Here is a 24,977-nt window from a genome sequence, read left to right as displayed (position 1 = left end):
ACACTCTCTCTGCTTCTCTCAAAAAAAATAATAAACATTAAAAAAGTTAATGAACACAGATGTAAAAACAGTTGATCCAACTAATTCTTTAAAATTTCCATAGCATCTTTCCTTTGGGATTTGTTATCAACATGCATTATTAGATAGATCATAAGCAGTTTGCATTCGGAGCAGTTTGTGGTTCACATCAGCACAGAGGGTAATGCTGGTTTCATACTCAAGAACAGAAGCACTATATCCAGGCCAGATTACCAGCCTGCAAACAGAAGACATTAGATGTAAGGGCCAAAGTCCAAGCTCTGAACAAGGAAGCAAGCGTCCCAGGGTTGGAACTTGGGGTCTAAAATTGGTGCAAGCAGTTTCAATTTCTTATTTTTAGTAAGAACTGATCTTTTGAAGGACCTTTCCAATAGAGATTTACCTGATGGGCTAGTTATAACTCTTACACTCTCTTTGTTAAACCATATTGTTACCACCCACAGGCTCACACACCTATAGCCACACACATGCATATGTATGTATGTATGTGAGAATATATAGGATATAGGTGTATAAATTATAAACATATACACAATATATACACATACATACATGTAGCTATAATTACTATGATTGAAAGTATTTAAGAGAAAGTTATTATCCAAATTTTAGAAGATTTAGACTTCTTATGAGGTTTATATAACTACCGAATATCTCAAGGTTTATGCTTATCACTCTAGGACCATAAGAGTGAATCTTTTCACTTCGTTTCAAATTTACATGAAATTCTAACTTAATCGTTCATGGCCAGTGGGTACCACTGAAAAGACCATCACTTATACATCCTACTGCTTCAAATGAGAGTCACTTTCTCAAATGCTTCTATGGTCAGGTCTGTAGAATGTGAAACTTTCCACTGTGTACTTATGATTGAGGAACTCCGTGGCCTCATTCTCGTTGTAATAGTTGCGACCAACTTGCTTCAAATCCATCATCTTCAAAATTCTAGAAATTGGAAGAATGGATTTCGTGGCAACCGCAGTGAATATTATTAAGATTTACTAACAAACACAGAGATACACTGGGGGAAAGAAATCGATCAGTGACTTTGTTTTACAAATGATTAACAGGAAGTGCCTGGTACAACAAGGAAATGACATTGTAAGGTAGATATTAAGGCCCCTTGAACCTCCATTTTTCCCTCCTTTACATAATCTACAACAAAGGGTCATGGGAAGGTCATCAGAAGGTCCTTCATCCCCAGAAATGAACTGAAACCTCTTTGGCAGACTACGTGCCTCTAATTTTCGTTTTCACTATTTGTGCATCACCATAAGTGTAGACCACCAAACAAACGTAGGGGTGCCTGCTTGGCTGAGTCGGTTAAGCACCAGACTTTGGCTCAGGGCATGATCTTGCACTGAGGGCTCAAGCCCCGCACTGGGCTCTGTGCTGACAGCTCGGAGCCTGGATCCTGCTTCAGATTTTGTGTCTCCCTCTCTCTGCCCCTCCCCTGCTTGTGCTCTTTCTCTCTCTCTTACAAAAATAAACAAACATTAAGAAAAGAAATGCACATTTACTCCAGGAGAAAGAGGCATCGCTGTGCACAGTTGACATCTGCCCCTCCCTAGACAGGGAGCAGGCATGGGACGCGGGGGTAGGCAGGAAGAACAATGTCAACAATAAGCCACAGAACTCAAGCGCATTTAGGTGAGGTTCAAGTGCCGATGCATCTCAAAGATTGCTTGCCCTCCCAGAACATGAGGAGACCTCGAGAACACCAATTCTAGGACCAAACAGCTATGTGCAGTGCCACTGACACACTAACATGCAACCAAATCTCAAGGAAATGAAATCTCTCAAACACACTTGCTAGAGAGAGTGTTGTAATAACGTAAGCAGTCCAGTGAGGTGGGTTTGAGTCACTGAAGAATTCAGTGATGACCTTCACAATCTTGTTGCCCCACCGGCTGACCAGTTCTGTTTTCTGAGGTAAAGAAACAACAAAAAGGTCTAGTACTCCTTCCAAGGAGAGGACGCTCATTACTGGACCACAAATCAACAGGTCACTTGGGTGTCTGGCAGGAGCAATCTTAACCCCCAGAGACACAGGCAGGTAGAATATACGATTTAGGAGACCCAAATGAGGGTCCGAATTGAATATTGACAATGATTTTTTTTTTAATTTTTTTTTCAACGTTTATTTATTTTTGGGACAGAGAGAGACAGAGCATGAATGGGGGAGGGGCAGAGAGAGAGGGAGACACAGAATCGGAAACAGGCTCCAGGCTCTGAGCCATCAGCCCAGAGCCCGACGCGGGGCTCGAACTCACGGACCGCGAGATCGTGACCTGGCTGAAGTCGGACGCTTAACCGACTGTGCCACCCAGGCGCCCCGACAATGATTTTTTTTTTAACTTAAACAAGCTCCTGTAAATTATGCACTTGCTAAATAAATACAGAAGTTTATTGAAGTGGGGTGTCTGGGTGGCTCAGTCGGTGAAATGTCTGACTTCAGCTCAGATCATGATCTCACATTTTGTGGGCTCTAGCCTTGTATCGGGCTTTGTGCTGACAGCTCAGAGCCTGGCGCCAGCTTCAGATTCTGTGTCTCCCTCTCTCTCTGCCCCTCCCCTGCTCACACTCTGCCTGTCTCTCTCTCTCTCAAAAATAAACGTTTAAAAAAAATAGTTTTTAAAGTTTATTGAAGAGGGTCAGCTGGGTGGCTCAGTCAGTTAAGCCTCTGACTCTTGATTTCAGCTCAGGTTATGATCTCATGGTTCAGGGGTTTGAGCCCCACTTCAGGCTCTGTGCTGTGTCAAACCTGCTTAAGATTCTTTCTCTCTGCCCCTCCCCCAGTTGCTCACTCTCAAAAATATTAAATTAAGGAAAAGAAATGGAATATTAAGTCCTTCCAGTTCTGTGTGTGTATGCGTGTGTGTGTGTGTGTGTGTGAAGTTTTGGAACAAGAAATAAAAACTTTTTCTTTTTTTTTTTTTTTTTTTTTTTAAATTTTTTTTTTTTTCAACGTTTATTTATTTTTGGGACAGAGAGAGAACATGAACGGGGGAGGGTCAGAGAGAGAGGGAGACACAGAATCGGAAACAGGCTCCAGGCTCTGAGCCATCAGCCCAGAGCCCGACGCGGGGCTCGAACTCACGGACCGCGAGATCGTGACCTGGCTGAAGTCGGACGCTTAACCGACTGCGCCACCCAGGCGCCCCAATAAAAACTTTTTCAATACTTTGTCAGCATTTGGGCCCTATTTGCCACTGGAAAGGTAAAAAATATATATTTTGTTCTTAAATTCATTTTAACCACCAAAATGAGGCATGAGGGAACATCAGTGATAGCCAAACATGGCATGGGGGTTTTGTTACAAATCCTATGGGCAAGAGATCGAGAGGTGTCCATGAACCATTGTATGAAAAAGGTATATTTGCTATAATACAGGGAGAATGTGAGAGAAAGAAAGAACAAAGGTCAAGAAAATGTCCACTAACAGGAGTGCCTGCATGGCTCAGTTGGTTAAGTGCCCAACTCTTGACTTCGGCTCAGGTCATGATCTTGTGGTTTGTGGGTTCAAGCCCTGTGGCCCTGCACAATCAGTGCAGAGCCTGCTTGGGATTCTCTCGCCCTTGCTCTCTGCTCCTCCCCTACATGTGCTTTCTCTCTCTCAAAATAAGTCAATAAACTTAAAGAAAATGTCCAATCACATTACTTACCCTGCTTTTGTAGTTTATGAGGCAGTAATAAAGAGTTCCCATCAAATGTGGGACACTCTCCAATTACATGTTTATGCTGGCAGAGCAAATCTGTACGAACTTTTCCATCTTCAACCTCTGGCATGTAATCAATGTTGTACTTATACGTGAGGGGTTCAGGGTGAGAGGTCACTCGGAAATGGTTGGTGAATAGCTTCACCACTCTACCTTGCATTCCTGCAAAAACCGAGGCACATGTCAATAATGAAACAAGTTGACCAATCGCTCCCAAAACAACGGAGACACCACAATCTTGAGAGCTTAAGTTAGGTCAAACCAAGACATGAACAAGTAACGAACACTTATACACACCTGATGCCCAGAATATGTACCGGCCTTTTAGAGGAATCCTCACACAAACATACATTTAGAGTTAAAACAGGAGATTAAAATATTAAATTAACAGTAACAAGAAATCAAAAGAAAACCTCTTGTAACACAAAGCTTCCAAAAGGGGAGGGTGAGTGGGGAGCCACTGTTTGTAATAGTGTTTAGCATTTAAAAAAAAAAAAGGCTCAGCACAACCAAAGAACTGGGTCATTTGATTTTAGTTGCTATAAAAGGAAAAGAAAACTGGCGAGTACATCCAGGTCCCTAAAATAGGTCTCTACTTCTGCAAAGGTGGAGGTTATTACAACACGAGAGGGTGGGAAGGTACCTCCACTCACAGTGATGGGGTGAAGCTCTAAGATTCTCAAACACAAATGAACCTCAGAACAAGATCAACACGAACAATTCCATAACGCTAGGTTGTTAAAGGCCACCACACCTGTTGTGGAGTCTTTCACATGTTCCAAGTACTGTCGGGTATTCACCACCTGGTCCTGAAAAATGGCTCCAAGGCCCCTTTTCCCCTTCAGCGACAGTGCCTGCAATCCAGCCCCCCGCTGAAGTTCCTCTGCACAGAAACAAATGCAAAAACCATGAATTTTATAGGATAAAAAACAAATGGAAATGTAAACAAAGGACAATGTTAAGTACAACTTAAGTTGAGGTTGTTGGAGGTAGAAAAGAGGGTTGTCAAAGGATCCAAACAACAGTAGTTCAGTAATGGATCACCAGAAAAGGTGAATGTTACCCAGAAACCTTTCTCAACAAGACCCCATTCCATGTCAGCGGCTACCCTAGCACCACATTCATTGCTGCTATGGCGTTTGCCTCCTTTTATCCGGTATTTGTTCAGAGTGCAAGCTTCTTCTAATCAGAAACTTTGTCCTTTCTCTACCTTCTTTATAGGCTAATCACCTGGTACCAGGGTGCCCTCTAGTGGGCATCAGAAAATGCTGACTAAATAAACAGTCCTTTCAAAAAAAAAATGCATGAGAGGTGTTTGTTTGAGTGGCCTCAGTGGATGAAGCTGAGGACTCTTGGTTTCAGCTCAGGTCATTATTTCACAGTTCCTGAATTCGAGCCCTGCATCAGAGCCCTGTGCTGACAGCATGAAGTCTGCTTGGGATTCTCTCTCTGCCCCTCCCCTGCTCTTGCTCTCTCGGTCTCTCTACATAAACCCACTGAAAAAAAAAATTATCAAAAGCCAGTTTCATGATTTTTTTTTAAAACAACTGATCGACTTTTTTTTTAACAGCAACTGGGAAAGGCTCTCATGTTATTTTTATCACATTGTAATATTCATCTAATTTAACTATTTTACAAGGTGACTATTTGAGCACAGTGCAAGGCAATCTTTCACAGATTATGAAAGAAACCTCTGTAAATGGGTAATACAGTCCATGCCTTGGGTTGCACAAACTGGTTTTCTTCAAAATGTTACTTCTGGAAGCTATTATCCCTAGCTTATGATGCTCTTATAAAAACACAGTCTGGGGGCACCCGGGTGGCGCAGTCAGTTAAGCGTCCGACTTCAGCCAGGTCACGATCTCGCGGTCCGTGAGTTCGAGCCCCGCGTCGGGCTCTGGGCTGATGGCTCAGAGCCTGGAGCCTGTTTCCGATTCTGTGTCTCCCTCTCTCTCTGCCCCTCCCCCGTTCATGCTCTGTCTCTCTCTGTCCCAAAAATAAATAAACGTTGAAAAAAAAATTAAAAAAAAAAAACACAGTCTGAATTTCCAGAATAGAAAATCATTTCATTTTACACATAAGTTTTTAAATGATTTTTATCAAACTCTCAACTAATTCCTGACACACCCAGAAATCAAATTTATCATATTCAAACTTCAGTGAAAGAAAACAACAAGCATCATTCATTAGTACTTGCTACATACAGTGTACTTACATAAAGTACTAATAACGCCTGAGATGTGACATAGATGATAAAAATAGGTGTCTTAATATTGCATATTCATGTTTATCACGTCGTCTCACGGGGTCTGGATTTTGTCTCAGTTTATTATAAAAGTATCTACAACAGAGGATACCAAAAGCAGAGGAAACAGGAGCAAAATAGACAAGTGGGAATTCAACCTAAAAACTTTCTGTACAGCAAATGAATCAATCAACAGAATGAAAGGCAACTTACGGAATGGGAGAAAGTATTTGCAAACCATGTATCTGATAAGGGGTTAATTTAAAAAATATAAGGAACTCCTGCTACTCAATAGCCAAAAAACCTAATAACCCATTTTTTTTAATGGGAAAAGGTCCTGAATCGGCATCTCTCCAAAGAGGACATGTAAATGGCAAACAGACACATGAATGTAGAACCAAGCAAAGTACAGAAAACTGGGTGTTACCAGAAGGTGGGATGTGAGGGGGCTGGTTGAATTCATGGGGCACAAAGCAGACCCTCAGTGAGAAGTTGCCGCTGAATCAAAGACCGGAAAGAGGAGACTGAGTTACAAGGTTGTACGAGCCATAGGTAGAGGGAAGAGCAAATCTTCTAATGTAGAAACGTGCAAGAAAGAACAAGGTGGCCGACGTGACTGCTGCAAGGTGGGCACGAGGTAGAGAAGCTTAGGTCAGAGAGGTGGTGGGAGAGAGGCCATTTTTTTTCAATGTTTATTTTTGAGAGAGAGAGAGAGAGGGAGGGAGAGAGAACAAGCAGGGGAGGGTGAGAGGGTGAGAGGGTGAGAGAGAGAGAGAGGAAGACAGAGGATCCAAAGCGGGCTCTGCACGGTCACACTTGGGGCTCAAACCTACAAACCATGAGATCGTGACTTGAGCTGAAGTCAGGGCTGAATGGAATGAGCCACCGGTGCACCCCAGGAGGGAAGCCATCTCAAAGAATGTGCCTCTGACTGAGAAAATGGGAACCTTTACAGGATGTCGGGCAGAGGAACTGCATGGACCGATTTATATGGTTCTGTGTGCCGGGAAACAGGCAGAAGGAAAGACCAGGGTGGAAGCAAGAAGACTAGTTTGGAGACCACTTGCCACGTGCAGCAAGGGATGCTGGTGGCTTGGGCCAGAGGGTAGGAACAGAGCTGGTGACACATTGTCAGATGCCAGATAGTTTTTGGAAAATTGGGAGACGACAGCGTTTCCTGGATGTTGGTGTGCAGGAAGAGTTTGGGGTCGAGAGAGGAATCTAGGGCGGATGCAAAGACTTTCGCCTGAGCAACTGGAAGAATGGAGCTTCTTCAAACGACAAGTCTGGGAGGGAGAATCAGGAGCTCAGAGATGTCTGTGGGGTGTTAGTTGCCTGTTTTGAAGTCACTTTCAAAGAGGGGTTGTTGGCTAGGGCCAAGCTCTTTAGAAACCTTTCCATCCACTCGGGTTGAAGGTAAGTCTATTCGCATATGAGAAAACGCATGAGAAGGAAGCAGTAGGGAAAGAAGATAAAGCATCTTTTGCACCAAGGAGACTGAACAGGCTGTGGAGGCTCCAGGCGGCGGAGGTGCCGCGGCTCCCTGCGGCGGGGCGGGTTGAGAGGGCGCCGGACCTCGCCCGCGGCCTCGGGCTCGGGTCCTGGCCCGACCTGACATTGCTGCCCAGAAGGGGACAGACCCTGGAAGGGGGCACAGTTATGTTCGACTTCTCTAGGTAGTTGTCTGGTCACCTTTTACAAGCCAGGACTTTGAAGAAGGCATCGGGTTGCTAACTACACGCGTTTAACAATCACGCCCCAAACACTGCTAACTGCCAAGTTGTCAGAGAAGGATCCTGTGGTACAGGGAACCTGGTAACACATTCTTGGAGATGTGCAGAAAATTGTTGACTAGGATTCTTTCCCCCCACACCAAGTGACAGGTCACTGTGGGTTACCCTGCTTGCTTGTAGGAGTCCGGTGTGCACGGAGTTCACACCTACCGCCTATCCCCATGGCGCGCGCACACACACACACCCCCCACACCCACAGTCACACACACCCAGGGCTACCGCCACCCGAACGGGTCACCCACCCCTGACTCCGCTGACACAACTCACCTTCGTTCCTGCCTCCTGAAGCATTAGTCTGATCTGTGGGGTGTTAGTTGCCTTCTTTCATGCCCTGTAGCCTAGATTTCCTCTTCCAGCCCCGCAGCCTGAGCGCTGACATCCACGGGGTCAAAGGGGCAAAGCTCCTCTCTGAAAGGGTCAGCCTTTCCCGGGACTGGCCCTGTACCTGTACCTCGCCACGGTCACCGAGGGGCAGTAGGACTAGCCTGGCCTCCTTGCGGGACACTCCCACAGTCAGCAAGGCTGGCCCCAACCAGCCCCCACCCTGATTTCTAGTTCAACCCTGCTGGCCCAGCCCCTTCAGGCACCGCCTCCATCCGGGCCCAAATGAGGCCTACCTAGTAGTGCACCTGGGGGTTTCAAAGGTGCTCTGAGTCTCAGGGGGATGGGCGTGGTTGGTTCTGCCTGCTCTCCTGCCCCGCCCAACCTCCCCCCCAACCATCCCCCGATTAAACTGCCAGTGACTTCACCCAACGAAGTGCACATGGAGCTCCAGAAGCTTTGGCCGTTACCACTTAATATTTTAACCAGTTCCCCACGGCTCCCAATAAAACTACATTGTAACCACTGTGACTATCCTTGGATCCAAATCTAGGCTCCTTCATCATCCTCTCCTTGGCCTAGATCCCTACAAGTGGGTTTGCAGTGATTTGTAAGCTTTTAAGCATTGGTGTAATTAAAAAAAAAATTTGTTGTTGTTGAATCAGGCTTTTTTTGTCCATTGCTTCCGAGTTTCTGTCACTCTTTGACTTTGCCACTTAACATTGTTTTTTTAATTCACTAATTCTTTAATTGTTGTAATTGCATTGTCTTGCATTTAAATCCTTGATGCACACACTGGATACCCATTTCATTGTTTAACTTTTTTAGTTTAATTCCAGTTAGCGTAACAGCATTGCATTAGTTTCCAATGGACACTCATTTTAACTCAGAGTTATCTGACACCATTTCTAAAATAATCTTAACCTTGTCCCTGCTTTAAAGTCCCATCGTAATTCTGCAGAAACCTGTGTGTTCCTTTGGCTCTAACTCCAAACTCAGTTCTGCTTTGTCTGGTGTACCAGTAACACGATGTTTTGTTCCTTGATCTTGAAAGTATTCTGAGCACTAGAAAAGCCTAAATTGGCTAAGCACTTGAAAATCCTTGGCTGTTCCTTCAAATGAGTTTTCGAGTCAGTGCATTAAGTTCCAGAATATAATAAACACTATTGCCTGGTGACCTGAGGTTGGATTGAATTTAGACATCAATTTAGTTCTTCTGAGTTGCAGAGTCTTCACTAAGGTTTTCCTGGAAAATCCTTGTGCTCATAAGTGATTCCAAAGAAGATGTTTGGGGGTATCCAATGGCTGTATAGAGAGCACCCTGGAACCTGCCTCCCTGGTTCCCTCTGGGTGGGGGCCATGTGTACTGAGTGTTCTGGTTTCAGATTCTGGTTTGTCTGGTGGAGGGTAACCTGTGACAGGGTGTAGGGAGAAGAAGGGGAGAAAACTCTGGAATAGCGAATTGGATGAGACTCCCAGACATCACTTAGGATTTGGTGTCCTGCCCTGAGTCCAGCCCAGTCCTTGGGTATAACAGGTTCTTAGTATTAAGCACACCTGAGATGCATCTTTCAGTAAGGATCTGCCTCTTCGAGGCACTTGGGACATTTCCCAGTAAGTCTTCTCTCCTGCCTTTCAGAAAAGTTGTACCATTTTCTGCCCATTGGCATTGACGGGTCATGCACTGAATTTGTCCTGAGCTCCATAGAGTCTACATCACTACTTATGACTTGTCTTTCACCAACAGAATAGAAGGGCCTCAAGAGAAGGATCTATTATTTCTCTTCTCTTTCTCCAATAGAGATAACAGTACCTGACCAGGACTAGGCACTCAATTCATATGTTAAGAGAGAATCGATGCATGCATGAATGATAGATTATATTTAATGATGAATCCCTGGGAAATCTGACTGACTTATAAGTCTTTTGTTTTCTTTAAAGTTTACTTATTTTGGACACAAAGAGAGAGAGAGAGACAGACAGACAGATATTGAGTTGGGGAGGGTCAGAGAGAGGAAGACAGAGAATCTGAAACAGGCTCCAGGCTCTAAGCTGTCATCACAGAGCCTGATGCGAGGCTCGAACTCACGGACCGTGAGATCATGACCTGAGCTGAAGTCGGATGCTCAACTGACTGAGCCACCCAGGTGCCCCTGACTTATAACTCTTATAAACAACCCCAAATGCCACAGAGTTGATCTGATTATCATTACCTTCCTGATGACATGCAGGAATCTGCCAGTGTTCTTTCTGGGCAAAAAAAAAAAAAAAGGAGTGGAGGGCAGTGGGAGAGAAGGTGGTATTTAAGTTGGAAAACTGGGGATACACAGTCAAAAAGCGGTAGACAACTAAATGCAATTTGGATATACAGTTGGTACATATACTGGATCTACACACACATTCTTGCATGAACTTATGTATGTATGGATTTATTTACACCTGAAATGAGAAAACACAATCACACACCAAAATAAACCTAATGGAAGAGGCTGACAAACTGGAAGGTGAAAAAACTAAGGTGGTTCTTTAAGAAATCAAGATAGCAGCTAAGCGGCTAAACCACCAAGAAGCCTAATTAAGACAAAAAGAAAGCTCCGAGAATCTGTGCAAAGATAATGAAGAAATGATCACAGAGAGGGAAAGGATGAGAAGAGGAATAATTAGCAGGCCTCTGCAAAGTGATGGAGAAACCTGGGTAAAAGGGATGGCTGTCTACACCACCTTGCATAAAATCACATCAAGTGCTCCCTCTCTGCTTCCTTCATGTTTCCCTCCCACACCTTGTTCCCATGCCTCTGCTTCTAGGAGAGAGATCACATGCTACACGTTCCTACCCAAATAAACAAATAGCCGCGAAAGAACACACATCCATTTCTGGAGGTGATGACTATGTTTAGTACCTTCGTTATAGTGATGGTATCACAGGGGAGTGCATAGGAGAAATTTCACCAAGATGTATACAATCACTGGGTGCAATTTGTTGTAAAAAGAGGGAGACAGAGAACATAAAGTTAATGCAGCAAATGTTAACAGTTGATGAATTGCAGTTAACAACTGATGACTTCAGTTGATCAATATATCAAGATGCTTTGTGCTGTGCTTGAATTCCTCCGCCCACCACCCCCACAGGTTTCAAATTGCATCAAAATTAAGAGGCCTAGAAGCTGTGAAGAAAGCATTTGTGCATTCCTACTTAGCAAATGCAGGATGTAGTCTGTCAACTGAGAGAAGAGGCAGAGCTGAAATAAAAACAAAGTTATTTATTTGGGGTCTCAGAATTGCAGTTTGGGAAAGACACATGTGGGCAGCAACCAGAAGAGTGCCTCTACCCTCCCCACCCCCATCCAGGGAATAAAAGTAAGAGGTTTTTGAAGACAAAAGGGAATGCTTGTATATGTCATTTACTAAGAATTCTGATGACCAAGATTGGTGTTGGTGGCAGGAAACTAAACTTGGTGACCGTACCTGGTTTCTAAGGCTATCACTAAGCGGGGTCTCTCATTATAGCAAGCTGCAGGTGTTTGGGCCGAGTCCCTGGAAGAGATGCAGTTTGGCCCGGTTCCAACATTTGTGGTTCTCCTACCGGTGAGGATGTGCATAAGGCCCATCTCCTTACTGGCCTCTGTTTCCATTTGAAAACATGTTGACATAAGTGACTATTTCATTTCACCTTTCACAATGTAATATATTGAAGAAGATAATATTAAGAGGCCAAAAGTGAAGCTTGGGCTCATGTCCGTGTTGTGGTGAAAGCAGGCAACCCAAACCCTAAAGCCCTTAATGCAGTGGCTGGCACATAGTAGGTCCTCATTCTAGTATATAGGGGGGTGGTGTTGGTTACCAAGCAACCATTTCACATTCTCTGGGCTCCCCGGGGACTCTCACTGGAGATAGTGGGGTGGTGGGATTGTGGCTGAGACTCCCCTTGCCCAGCAAGAAGCAGGCGTAGGTCTCAGGCCAGGCCAGTAGGATGCTCCCTCCTTGGAACGGGAGCCTCCAACAGCTGGAGCTCCTTCCACCTGAGTGGTGACACCCTAACCACTCTGTCCTTGCCAGGCGACTATTCCCAAGGGTCTCTCTTTCTGGAGCTACCTTGCTTTCAGCCCAGTCCTCCAGGCCCCCCTTGGACTCGGGGAATGCCCATTATCCTTCCAGCTTCTTTTCTTTTCCCTAGGCTAGTCAAAATTGTAATGCCCAAAGTTCCTAAACCTCCCACAAAAGACCACCAGAGTCGTGAGTCAAAGCCAAGCGGCAAGGGGCGTTTATTGCAGGTTCAAACCTGGACCTCTGCGCACTCGTTACCGGTGACGCTAAGAGGCCTCGATCAGAGTTGGTATAGGGTTTTTATAGACAGGGACAAACAGCATAGGTGAGTGAGGGTCCTGATTGGTAAATTCTAAAGTAAGGACATTTGTTATTTTCAGATTGGGCATCCTTGGTCTGTCCTTTGGTGAGAAGGCTTTGTCCGTTACTTGTGGTGGGAGGAGAAGAAGGGGGAAGGGGAGGAATGTGTTAAGCAAGCAAGATTACAGAAGCGAAGGACGCCAGTTAGTTTATGTACAATTACTACAATTGCTCATTTCATTACATATCAGACTACATTCATTTAGGGAGATTTACAACCCATTCTACTACACGGCGGGTTACATCCAGGAAAGGTCTCACAATGCTCATAGCAAACAGCAAGCAAAACAGACTTTTCAGCAATTGTATTTCTTGTCAAAGATCCATAATACGGGAAGAGATAACTTAGCTTTAAACTATTTGGATTGTTCTTTTCATTCCCCCCTTTTTCTTGTGCCTAAAGAGCCAATCTTGGATCTTCAGTTTTCTATTTGTAATGTCTCGAGCGGTTGGTACTGAGTTCGTAAGACCATTAATTGTACAGCATTGAACCTGTCTTGGACAAAATTAATAATTTTGTTTATGATGCAAGGGCCGAATGTGAGAGCGAGAAGTAGGATGGCCAGAGTTAGAGCCCCTGCAGTAATGAGTTCTCTTGCTGGTGTCTCCGCACGTATACCCAATCTCTGGGTCGGTAGTGATGCGGCTCAGGAGGGGGCCTGTTCTCATAAATGGCTCTCAATCTGGGCCAAACTTCCTGGTGGGTGTGCTGGAGTTCCCTCAGGGAAATAAGAAGTTTATGGTCATCAAATTCAGTTAACACATTAGACTATAGGTTGGGAATTATAGGGGGGGGGCACTCCATACATGATTTCAAAGGGGGTAAATCCAAGTTTGTAAGGGGAGTTCCGCACCCTGAACAGAGCGTAGGGGAGTAAGACTACCCAGTTAGCGCCAGTCTCCATGGGCAATTTGGTTAGGGTCTCTTTTAGGATTCTATTTATTCTTTCTACCTGTCCTGAGCTTTGGGGTCTATATGCACAATGTAGCTTCTAATCGGCCCCAATAAACTACGCTATCCCTTGTATTACCTTTGAAACGAATGCTGGTCCGTTGTCTGATCTTATTAGGGTAGGGAATCCGTACCTGGGCATGATGTCTTCCAACATCTTCTTTGCTACTATCTGCGCAGTCTCATGCTTGGTGGGGAAGGCCTCTGTCCATCCTGAAAAGGTATCTATAAACACTAGCAAATATTTATATCCATATTTTCCAGGCTTTACCTCGGTGAAGTCTACTTCCCAATAGGCTCCTGGCCTGGTTCCGCGAGTTCTGGAGCCAGGGTTTTTCCCGTGGTTGGTGGCGTTGGTTAGTTGACAAGCTTTACAGCTAGTAACTATCTGTTCGATTTTTGTCCTAGAGTCTTTGATGGTGATCCTAGCATGTCTTGCATTTTTCTTGTGCCCATATGAGTGGCTCGGTGCATCTTGGATAAGACTTTATTTCCCATTTCCTCTGGGAGGATTATGCTACAGTCCGCTGCTTTCCACCATCCGTTAAGGCACTGAGTCATAGGCAATTTTTGGATCCAGTCTAGGTCTTTTTTAGTGTAGGTGGGGCTTTCTGGTAAACTAGCTGGACCGGGGTCTGGTAGGGTGGTCATTAAAGCACAGTCCACCTGTAAGGCCACCTCTCGGGCCACCTGGTCAGCCAAATTATTTCCTCTGGCCACTGGTGTGATCGGTTTTTGGTGGCCTGGGCAATGTATGATGGCTAGTCGTTTAGGCAGCCAGAGTGCCTTTAAAAGAGCCAATATTTCTTCTTTGTTTTTGATGGTTTTCCCCTCTGCAGTTAACAGTCCCCTCTCTCTGTATATAGCTCCATGTATGTGGGCTGTAGCAAAAGCATATCTGCTATCGGTGTACACATTTAGTCTCTTGTCTTTTCCCAAAGTCAGTGCCTTGGTTAAGGCCACAAGTTCAGCCCGTTGGGCAGAGGTGCCAGCTGGCAAAGGCTCTGCCCAAACAGTCTCAGTTTCAGTTGTGACTGCTGCCCCCGGCTTCAGCTCTATGAATAGAGCTGGGTGATGTTTAGCCAACCCCATACCCCCGGTTTCAGCCCATGCTTCTGGAAACTGCTGGAGCCAGGGCTCTATGTTTTGGCTTTGTGAGGGTGGCCCCTGATGGAGTCGATATTCATCTTCTAATCTCAGAGTAAGTATGGTAATGGGTTGGTTGTGAGGGCCAGTCACTTGGGGGCCCCCTGGCGTAAAATGAATCTGGGCCCCCATTTTAGTGAGTAAGTCTCTTCCTAATAAGGGGCACGGGCTGTCAGGGATGACTAGGAAGGAATGGGTGACCTTTCCATTTCCTAGGTCCACAGTTCTCTGGGTGGTCCAGGGATATTTTCTTATTCCAGTAGCCCCTTGGACTCAGGAAGATTTTTCAGAAATTTTTCCATGGGGTCTGATCAAGACCGAATGTTGTGCCCCTGTCGATTAAGAATTGAACTGGGTTCCCCTCCACTTGTAGCGTTACCCTAGGTTCGGGGAGGGGATCCGAACTCCGTCCCCCCTATTCTGCATCTTGAGTGAAGAGGGCGGGTGTGGTTTTTGGCTGCCACGGTTTTTGACCATGATGTGGCTTTTTCTTTTTAGGGCATTCTCGGGCCCAGTGGCCTTTTTCTTTGCAATAGGCGCATTGGTCCTTATCTAGGGGCTTGTGTTTATCCAGGGGCTTTTGGACAACAGTAGCCAGGACTTTGGTCATTTTCTCGGTGGCTTTAAGTTGCCTGTCCTCTGGAGTTTCTCTATTATTATAGACATGCTGGGCAATGCGGAGTAAGTCCTGAATCTGTTTTCCCTCCAGGTCCTCTAGTTTCTGGAGTTTCTTTTTAATATCAGTGGCTGCTTGATTTACAAAGGCCATTACAACAGCAGCTTGATTTTCGGGGGCCTCGGGGTTTATGGGGGTATACTGTCTGAAGGTTTCCATTAATCTTTCTAAATAAGCGGCAGGGCTCTCTGTCTTACCTTGTATTATTGAATACACTTTTGCCAAATTAGTGGGCTTGCATGCAGCAGCCCGGAGACCCGTCATTAGAGTCTGGCGATAAATGTGCAGCCGTCCCCTACCTTATGCCGTGTTGTAGTCCCAGCCATCCTGTGGGGGTCGGGTCAAGGGAAAAGCTGCGTTAATGAGATCAAGGTTAGCAGTGGGTTAGCCGTCATCTCCAGGAACCAGCTTTCTTGCTTCCAATTGAATTCTTTCTCGCTCCTCGGTGGTGAACAGGATTCGGAGGAGCTGCTGACAATCATCCCAGGGGGGTTGGTGAGTAAACATAACGCTGTCTAAGAGACTTATTAAATCTTTAGAGTTGTCAGAAAATTGGGCATTCTGGGTTTTCCAGTTATATAGGTCGCTAGTAGAGAAGGGCCAGTATTGAAGTCGGGGATTCCCCGTATCATCGGGAGGCCCTATTTCCTGTAAGGGTTAAGCTACGGTGGAGTCAGGAAGGTGGAGTCCTGGCTCACGTGGGGCCCGCCTACGGGTATGTCCAGCCAGCCCTTGGACTTCGCCCCCACTAGGCATGGGCGCGGGTTGAGCCTCCCTATTCTCCAGTTCTCCTATGGGTAGGGCTATGGGAGGCTCTGCCGGTGCAGCAGGGATAGGGGCAGCTTGCGGAGTGCGAGGAGGAACCTGATAAGGGGGAGGGTCAAGGAAAGGTAAATCTTGGTTGTCGGGGAGAACAAAGGGTGCAGCTGGAGTTGGCAGCTTGGGAGGGTTTTCTACTAAATCTTGCCACACCAGAATATAGGGAATCTGATCCAAGTGACCTTCTTTCCCTGGTAGGAAAATTTTTGATTTTACTTTAAGGACCACAGGGAGGCAGAAGGTTCCCTCTGTAGGCCAATTAACCCCAAAGGTGGGCCATTCAGAGCGGCAATAGGTATTCAACTTCCTTTTGTGAATGTCTAGGCTTAAGCTGTGTCCTCTAGCTTTTACGTCCCTGAAGTTGGCGAGAAGGAGGGAGAGAGGGGTGCTCTGCGTTTGGCCCATATTATGATTCTGAGGAAGAGGAGAGGAGAAGGGGGGCGCCGCTGGCCAGGGGGCGGGAAGGAAAGCCGCAGGGAGCTGAGAAAGGAGGAGAGAGAAACAAAGGATGGAATAATTAATTCTGATCAGCCGAGAAAACACTTAATTCCAATAAAACATCCGACCCATGAAAGAAAAACAAGAACTAACAAAAATCTTTTGCAGCGGTTCCAACTTTCTGGTGCCGTCTCAGCCAGCCCAACAGAAAGGGTTATGGCTAGGACGGCGGTAATTACAAGGGCCCAGGGGTGACAATACATTTAGACTGACAAAGAAGCACTCTTTAGACTGACAAAGAAGCACTCTTTAGACTGACAAAGAAGCACTCGCGTACTCGCCCGTCCGCGTCCCTCGCGGGAACTTAGGTGCCTCTTAGCATGGGCGGGCAGGTATAAACCCCCTGCTCGGATCAAAAAAATTTTGACCGCCTTAAGCCGTATGAGGATCACCGCGGAAATCGGGTTAGAGCCCACTCGAATCCCGTAGATTATGCTGTGGGACTACACATAAGGTAAGTCAGGCGCGTGCCCCTGACTCCCAACAATCATTCCATTCAACAGACAGACACACAGACATACATCACATCAAAATACCGGTAACAATTGGCATGCCTAGATGGTTTTTCCTTTTTTTAGACACCTAGAGATATTTTTTTAGCACTCTGGAAGTTCATAGAGAAAATGAAAGTATTTAGTTCGCAGGCGCGTTGGGCGTAAGCAGCCCACAGAAAAGAATCCTGATGGGCCAAAAAAGGCCCCCCGATGGACCAAGCAGGTCCCCAGATGGGCCAAGCAGGCCCCCAGATGGAGCAAGCAGGTCCCCAGATGGACCAAGCAGGTCCCCAGATGGGCCAAGAAGGCCCCCAGATGGGCCAAGCAGGCCCCCAGATGGACCAAGCAGGTCCCCAGATGGGCCAAGCAGGCCCCCAGATGGACCAAGCAGGTCCCCAGATGGGCCAAGAAGGCCCCCAGATGTCAATGGACGTCTCCAACTGACCCCGGCTGGGTGCCCTATAGCGCGTCCGCCAGGGTCACACCAGCTTCCAGACAGAACCGGTTCTCCAGAGAAGAAGCACAGATCAGAGAGAAAAGGAAGAACGTTAGAGCCGGCTTACTTACCGATCGGAATCAGATACGACCCATTGACCAGAAGTCTGGTGGGCTCGGGGGAGATCTCGGTGGGACCTCCAAATGTAATGCCCGAAGTTCCTAAACCTCCCACAAAAGACCACCAGAGTCGTGAGTCAAAGCCAAGCGGCAAGGGGCGTTTATTGCAGGTTCGAACCTGGACCTCTGCGCACTCGTTACCGGTGACGCTAAGAGGCCTCGATCAGAGTTGGTATAGGGTTTTTATAGACAGGGACAAACAGCATAGGTGAGTGAGGGTCCTGATTGGTAAATTCTAAAGTAAGGACGTTTGTTATTTTCAGATTGGGCGTCCTTGGTCTGTCCTTCGGCGAGAAGGCTTTGTCTGTTACTTGTGGTGGGAGGAGAAGAAGGGGGAAGGGGAGGAATGTGTTAAGCAAGCAAGATTACAGAAGCGAAGGACGCCAGTTAGTTTATGTACAATTACTACAATTGCTCATTTCATTACATATCAGACTACATTCATTTAGGGAGATTTACAACCCATTCTACTACACGGCGGGTTACATCCAGGAAAGGTCTCACAATGCTCATAGCAAACAGCAAGCAAAACAGACTTTTCAGCAATTGTATTTCTTGTCAAAGATCCATAATACGGGAAGAGATAACTTAGCTTTAAACTATTTGGATTGTTCTTTTCAAAAATCATCTTCTCTGGCTTATGACACTGACAAATGGAGACAAGGGACTCTGAATCTCCTCAGCAAGAGGGCTGCTCTGAGCTGTCCCCAGTCCTAGTGACCGGAGGGCTGAAACCTGGGGGGCTCTTGAGGGCAGGATGCAAGTCCTTTAAGCGAACTTCAAAGCCTTAACAGGACCTTGGAAGACTGCCAATCCTTCTTGTTCATGCCACTCCAGCCCCACTGGCCTCCTAGCTATTTGTCCCACCCAGTGGCACCCTTCTACCTCAGGGCCTTTGCACTTGCTGTTCCCTTTGCCTGGAATGCTCTTCCTCCAGAAATCCCCCAATCTACTCTTCTCTTCTTTGCTCAATGGCATCTCCTCATGGGGCCTTCCTCAAGCACCCTACTTCAAAAAAACACCTGTCTCCAATGCCTACTTCAGTTTTCTCCACAAACTTCCAACATCCCACATCATCTGCTTATTTATTTTTCTGTCTACCACCTACGCCCTGTGAGGGCAGGCTTTTGCCCAACTTGCTCACTTCCCTATCCTCAGTACAGTAACCTGGCCTGTGGTAGGTGTCAATAAACGTTTGTAAACCCGACTTGCCTTCTGGGTGGACGCGGTCAGGAACCTGGTGGAACGAGCGTTGGTCGCAAAGGGTCTTGGCTGACTCAGTCCTGGCAGACAAGTGCCCTAGTGGGGTCCTGGAAGGATCCCTCTCTGCCACTCTGGCAGTGACCTGCGTGTGGGGGAGGGAGCCACGCAAGGCCTGGCCAATCTGGGTGGAGAGCCACTGTCTCTTGGAAGACCCAATAACAATAATAATGACGATGATGATGATGATGGCAGCTTTTATGGTTGCGGGTGTTTTTTCCTAGGTCTCTGTTAAGTGCTTTCTATTCACTATCTCGTTTACGTCTGGCATCGTTCCGAAGAGGTGGTCCTATTACATCCATTTTATACATACACATATATTTTAATGTTTGTTTATTTTAGAGGCAGACAAAGCACAAGCAGAGTCGGGGCAGAGACAGAGGGAGACAGAATCGGAAACAGGTTCCAGGCTCTCAGCAGTCAGCACAGAGCCCGACGCGGGGCTCGAACCCGCGATCCATGAGATCATGGCCTGAGCCGAAGTCGGACACTCAACCGACTGAGCCACCCAGGCGCCCCTATTACATCCATTTTAAAGATGGGAACCCTGAGGCTTGGAGCGTGTCAGTAACAGGCTCCCCCGCCTCAGGCCACTTCCCTGCAGCCTGGCCAGTAGCTGCTCTGGGAACGAAGGATACATTTCCGCCCTGCCCAAAGGAGGGGGAGTGGGAGCTGGGCCGCCGGGCGTGGGAGGCGGGGCTTCCCGCGGAGGCGGGGCTGCAGGTGGTAGGGGCCCAGAGCGTGCGTCCTCCCAGGACCTTCCCGCCAGGGGCCAGGCTGCGCGGCGGCGGCGGCTCCTCCCCGGAAGTGCGGCGCGGCCGGAGGCGCGGCGCGGCCTGACGTAACCGGGCGCTCGGCCCCGCTCAACGCGGCTGACGCTGCGCAGCCAGAGAGCCGGCACCGCCGCCGCCTGGGCTTGGAACGCAGCGTGCGAGGCCATGGCCTCTGGCTCCGCAGCTAAGCGGGCGCAGGGTGAGCGGGCGGCGGGACGGCACCCCCGGCCCCGTCCCAGCGCTGGGCTGACCGTGTGCCCCCTCGTCTCGTCCCACAGAGGCGGACACTCCACAGAGGTTGCTGCGCACCGTCAAGAAGGAGGTGGGTGCCGGAGGCGGGGGCGGGGGCTCGGGGCGCGATCCTGGGGGAGGGGGCTTGCAAACAACCCGGGGGAAGGGTCTCCGAAGGAGAGGTAGCCGGTGGCGGGAAAGGCTTGCAGTAGACTTCCTCTGACATTTTAAAGACTAGGTTCGGTCACACACTCATTCCGCAACTGGTCCCTGGTAAATCAGGTACTGTGATTAGCTTAGAATAATCCTTTCTCTTTTTGAAGCCAGGGTGAGGCCACCTTCTTTGTGTATGGAGACAATAAATATCCAAAAAGTTGTGATTCTCTAGCAAGAATGAAGACTATGGAATGGCTCTTAGGGAGGGAGCCAGCAGTATTTGATGCAGGCATTTTGGAGAATTTGAAGCAGAAGACTAATAAGATTAGATTTCAGTCAGGACACTCTGGTTGATGCATAAAATACAGATCACCAAGCCTTTTTCCTAAAGAGCCAGTGAATATTTTAGGTGATGTGGTCTCTCAGCTCTGCCCTTGTAGTGTGAAAGCAGCCATAGCAATATGTAAGTGAAGCCATGGGACTATGCCCCAATAAAACATTGTTTACAGAACCAGATGGAAGGTAGGATTTGGCCTGTGGCCGTAGTTTGCTGAAGCCTCATATGGAGGATAGGTTATAGGAAACCACATAAAGAGACTGGGAGGCAAAGGAAGCTCCTGTTTTCTTAGCCTAGTATTAGTCCATTATGAAACTTTCAGCTGTGTAGATTGAAAACGTCAGGGGGTTCAATTTATTCCATTATTTTTTTTTTTCTGGGCCTTGTGTCTTTCTCATTTGTTTTGGTTAACTTTTTTTTGATCATTTAAGAAATAAGAATAATATTTGGTGGCTTTTTTTTTCCCCTGCGAAAATCATCAGTTAAGAACTCGTGTTTGACTAGGGCACTGGCAGGGGAAAAATAAAGCAGAGATCGAAACAGTATAGTTAATACGAATTTGTGATTCCTGAATATAAAAAGTTAGGGGGTGAGAGAGAACTCTCAGAAGATTCAGAGGTTTCCAGGTTGTGCGCAGGCATTTAAATTGGACATGAAGAATGAGTAGGACTTATCAGATGAACAGAGGAGAGCAGCAGGATTGAGGACACAGTAATTATGACTTTTTGATTATTTTGGCAATAACTGCCTTTAATAGGTGAACTATTTTTTAATTTTCTAAGAAATTAAGGAAAGGAAACAAACAAACAAAAAACTATAATCAGTAGTATGTTTTTATACTGGGTCTGATAGTTCTGTTTTTTCTAGAACAATCCCTGTTACTTCTCTTGATTCCTATCTGCCAGAAAAAATGAACTAAGTCCTAGTGTGTGGGAGAAAATTAACTGATTTTTCATATTTGAGAGGAACTTGTATATGGTAGAACATAGTGGCAACCACCAGGAGTCTCTTTTGCTTTTTTTCTGAGTAAAATAGGATTGTTGCTTGTTTCACGCTTTCTGACATCATGATTTCATCTATTCCTTTTAAACCTTTCTTCAAATGGGTATATAGGAATGTAGGGAGTTTCAACAAATACCAAGAAAAAGAGTTTCCAGGAAAGGTATTCTGTGACATAACCTTCTGGCTGGAACCACGTGTAAGACATCAACCCAAATAATAAAAATTTCATATAACGCAGTTGTGTTGGAGGCACCCCAACGACACCCAGATTTGATTATTGACTAGAAGAGCTCACAGGAGTCAGCATATAGTTGTAGTCATGCCTGTGGTTTGGTATGGGGACAGGCTAGAAAGGCCAGTCAGCACCGAGCAATGTGGTGCATAGGGTGAAACCCAGAGGAGACTAAGCGCAGGCTTCCAGGAATCCTTTCTCTATGGAGTTAGCAGGATGTGCTAAATTCCTCCAGCATGAAATTAGGACAGCACAAGTGGAATGTTGTCTGCCAGTACGAGGCTTATGGATACTCAGTGCCCGAGGTTTCATCAAATGCTAATCACATAGGCATCTTCTCCTTAGCATGTCCCAAAATTCCAGGTTTCCAGAAGGAAATCAAGTGTACCAGCACTTAGGCAGAGTGAGCGACTCTTAACCAGGTAGGGAATGGTGGGAACCCTCCTGAAATCCAAGATCCCAGGGAACCACCAAGGGCCAGTCATTCAAGTAGGATGTTCTGAGGGTAGCCATCTTTGGCCCGCTGGATGAAACCTGTTCTGCATAGGAATTATAGCCCTGACATCATTTTTGGTGCTGTCTTAAGATTTTATTTTACTAGCAAGTAATGTGATGGTTACCATGGTACTGGTTTCAGTTTCATCATCCATATGAAGTAGGTATTTGCACAAAAATTACTAGGGCAATATTAGTTCATTATAATCTTTTTTTTGTGGCTAAGCTTTCATTATGATTCTTAGATATGATAAACATAATGATTTTCAACTTAAATTAGAATGAAATCTCTTAATTATATGGAAAACCCAGGTTGATTCCTATAGTGCTGAATCCCTGTTTATAGTTATAAGATATTTGGTCATATTCACCAATTGTTTTCTTGCCTAAGTATACAAATAACTTTTGTATTTTTGCATTTTGCTTTATGTATTTTCATATACTTCCGTATGGGAGACAGTCCCCCTACTGTGTTGCTTTGATCTCTAACTTAATTTTCAAGGTGACTGTATCGTGCGTTAGTATATGCTAAGAGTAGCTTCAATGGATACCATGTTTTGTTGTTGGTGTTGTTTTATACATTTAATGAGCCTTATATTTTACAGAAGTTTTAAGTTCACAGCAAAATATAATAGAAAGTACAGAGAGTCTCCATATACCATACCCCCGTACACGCCTAGCCTACCCTGTTATCAACCTCTTGCACGATAGTGGTCCGTTTGTAGTAGTATATTTTTTTCAGTTCCTTGGTTTAGTTTTGAGCAAGAGAGCATGCATGTGTGTGAGCAGCCAAGAGGCAGAGGGAGAGGGGAGAAAGAATCCTGTGCTGTCAGCACAGAGCCTGATGCAGGACTTGATCCCATGAACTGTGAGATCATGACCTGAGCTCAGATCCAGACTTGGACGCTGAACCAACTGAGCCGCCCAGGCACCCTGAGAACAGTGGTGCATTTTATATGGACACTAACTCATCATTTTCAGGCAAAATCTCTAATTTGCATTAGTGTTCATCCTTGGTGTTATACCTTCTATGAGTTTTCACAAATGTGTAATGATGTGAATCCACCTTTGTGGTATCGTGTGAAAGAGTTTCACTGCCTTAAAAGTCCTCTGTGCTGTGCCCCTTTATCCCTACATTCACCCCAACCCTTACCTCCATAGCCCAGCTCTTTCCAGAGTGTCATATAGTTAGAATCATACGGTAGATATCTTTGAATGTTTAGGAAGTTAAAATTCCCTGGTAATTGAAGGTAGGCATTGAAGACATTCTTTGCCCTTTGTTTTGTTTTGTTGCTCTTCAGTAGAGGATCTGATGACCTATGCCTTCCACGAAAAAAAGCATGATTTCTCGAGATGTGTGTCACCTAATGGGGAGGGTTGAGAAAAATGACATCATGAACCACTACATAGCACTCACATTGGGAGCATCCTCCTCTGTGATGTGCGGTGGGTGTAGATAGACTCTCTAGCAATGGAAGGAGACAGTCCCAGGAGGTTAGAACTTTATCAAAGTGGAATGCCAAATCCTTCTTACTTACCTTGCCATTGGAAATAAGGTCAGGGAGAGCCTGTTTGCTATGGTGTGGCCATGCTGCAAAGTACAATAGCTATAGAGCACACTTTGTGCGGGGGTGTTTCATCCTAAAACTGAACAGTCTCTACTGAAGGGCTGGGGAAGTTCTGCCATGTGACAGCAAAATAAACATACTCTCTTTTAACTCCTCTAGTAGTGGAAGTCCAGAAAAATCATGCTAGTTTCAGATTGACATTGTCAGCTCTGATAATCATTCTCCTAACGATACCTATTTCCTCCAGTGTCTTAGAGTTGGTCAGTGATGGTCAATGTAAACATCAGTTCACCTGTAGGTGTCAAATTCGGATAAAACCTATTTTTGCTTTTGGTCTTAATAAAGAGGAGAAAGTAAGATTTCTTAGTTCTTGAACCCTATCAATCGTATAATTACCATTCAGTGTAGTGTGGTTTCCAGGTGTGGTCCCAAAGGAATACTTTTTAACAAATCATTAGCCATACACTTGTAATTTCCTCTATTTTTCGATTATTGATTTAATATGTATTTTGCTTTCTTCTTTAGGAGCAGATAAGAATGCTGAGGAAGATTCTATAGCCAGGTAGGATTTTTATGGATTTTAAAAATGACATTTGTTGGGGCACCTGGGTGGCTCAGTCGATTAAGGGTGTGACTCTTGATTTCAACTCAGGTTTGTGAGTTCAAGCCCCACGTCGGGTTTTGAGCTGACAGGCTCCTTGGGATATCTTTCCCGATTTCTGTGTGCACTCACTCTCAAAGTATAAAGGAATGAAATGAAATGAAATGGAAAATGAAAGGAAAGGAAAGGAAATGAATGAAATGAAAATTATGTGTTTCCTAAGGGAACGCAGAGAACAAAAGCAGTTGTTGAGTGTTCTACCCTGGAGTAGACACTATATCCTATGGGTAACAACTGTTCAGTTATATAGTCATTGTATAGCTTTGCAAAGTAGCTGTGTTATTGTAGCCTACTTTTTATTTCTTTGGCAAGTGTGGTTCAGGGAGGTGGATTACTCGCCCCATGATTCCATAGTTAATGGGTAGCTGAGGGGTTTGCCCGTCAGCTTGTGTAGTTTCCACATCCATTCTCTGGTTCCTCAGCAACACTGAGATGAAGATCCGGATCCTAGGGCAGATCAACTCAGAATGTCAAAGGTAAGGATGTCGGAACTCTAATTTAGGGTTTTCTTAAGAACCCAGGTTAGTCCAAGCATTTGCCC

General features: G+C 45.8%; 1 protein-coding gene and 1 long non-coding RNA gene across 9 annotated transcripts in view; one reads left to right on the top strand and one right to left on the bottom strand.

The window, feature by feature from the left end:
- Positions 1–910: 910 nt before the first annotated feature.
- Positions 911–8,159, bottom strand: LOC123585337. The gene is made up of 4 exons (XR_006706096.1): positions 8,064–8,159; positions 4,513–4,641; positions 3,705–3,920; positions 911–1,060 (listed from the first exon to the last, which is right to left on the bottom strand). It is a non-coding gene; the product is annotated as an uncharacterized LOC123585337 (long non-coding RNA).
- An 11,758-nt stretch (positions 8,160–19,917) lies between these two features.
- Positions 19,918–24,977, top strand: part of LOC123585331 (ankyrin repeat domain-containing protein 26-like) — a 184,263-nt gene continuing 179,203 nt past the window's right edge. For 6 of the 8 annotated variants that reach the window (XR_006706072.1, XR_006706071.1, XM_045453372.1 and 3 more), the window contains exons 1-3: positions 19,918–20,076; positions 24,301–24,337; positions 24,859–24,912. Coding sequence is in view for 6 of the 8 variants with exons in the window: in XM_045453372.1 (XP_045309328.1) it covers positions 19,920–20,076; positions 24,301–24,337; positions 24,859–24,912 (248 nt within the window). In the remaining 2 variants the exon portion in view is untranslated. Of the gene's footprint in view, positions 20,077–24,300; positions 24,338–24,412; positions 24,913–24,977 lie in introns of those variants that run through there. The other 2 variants (XM_045453367.1, XM_045453369.1) reach the window with 2 other exon arrangements.

This window comes from Leopardus geoffroyi, chromosome C3 (assembly GCF_018350155.1).
Source record: "Leopardus geoffroyi isolate Oge1 chromosome C3, O.geoffroyi_Oge1_pat1.0, whole genome shotgun sequence".
Classification (NCBI taxonomy): Eukaryota; Metazoa; Chordata; class Mammalia; order Carnivora; family Felidae; genus Leopardus; species Leopardus geoffroyi.
The sequence above is the reverse complement of the archived record's forward strand: the minus strand, read 5'-3'. Positions and strand labels throughout refer to the sequence as shown.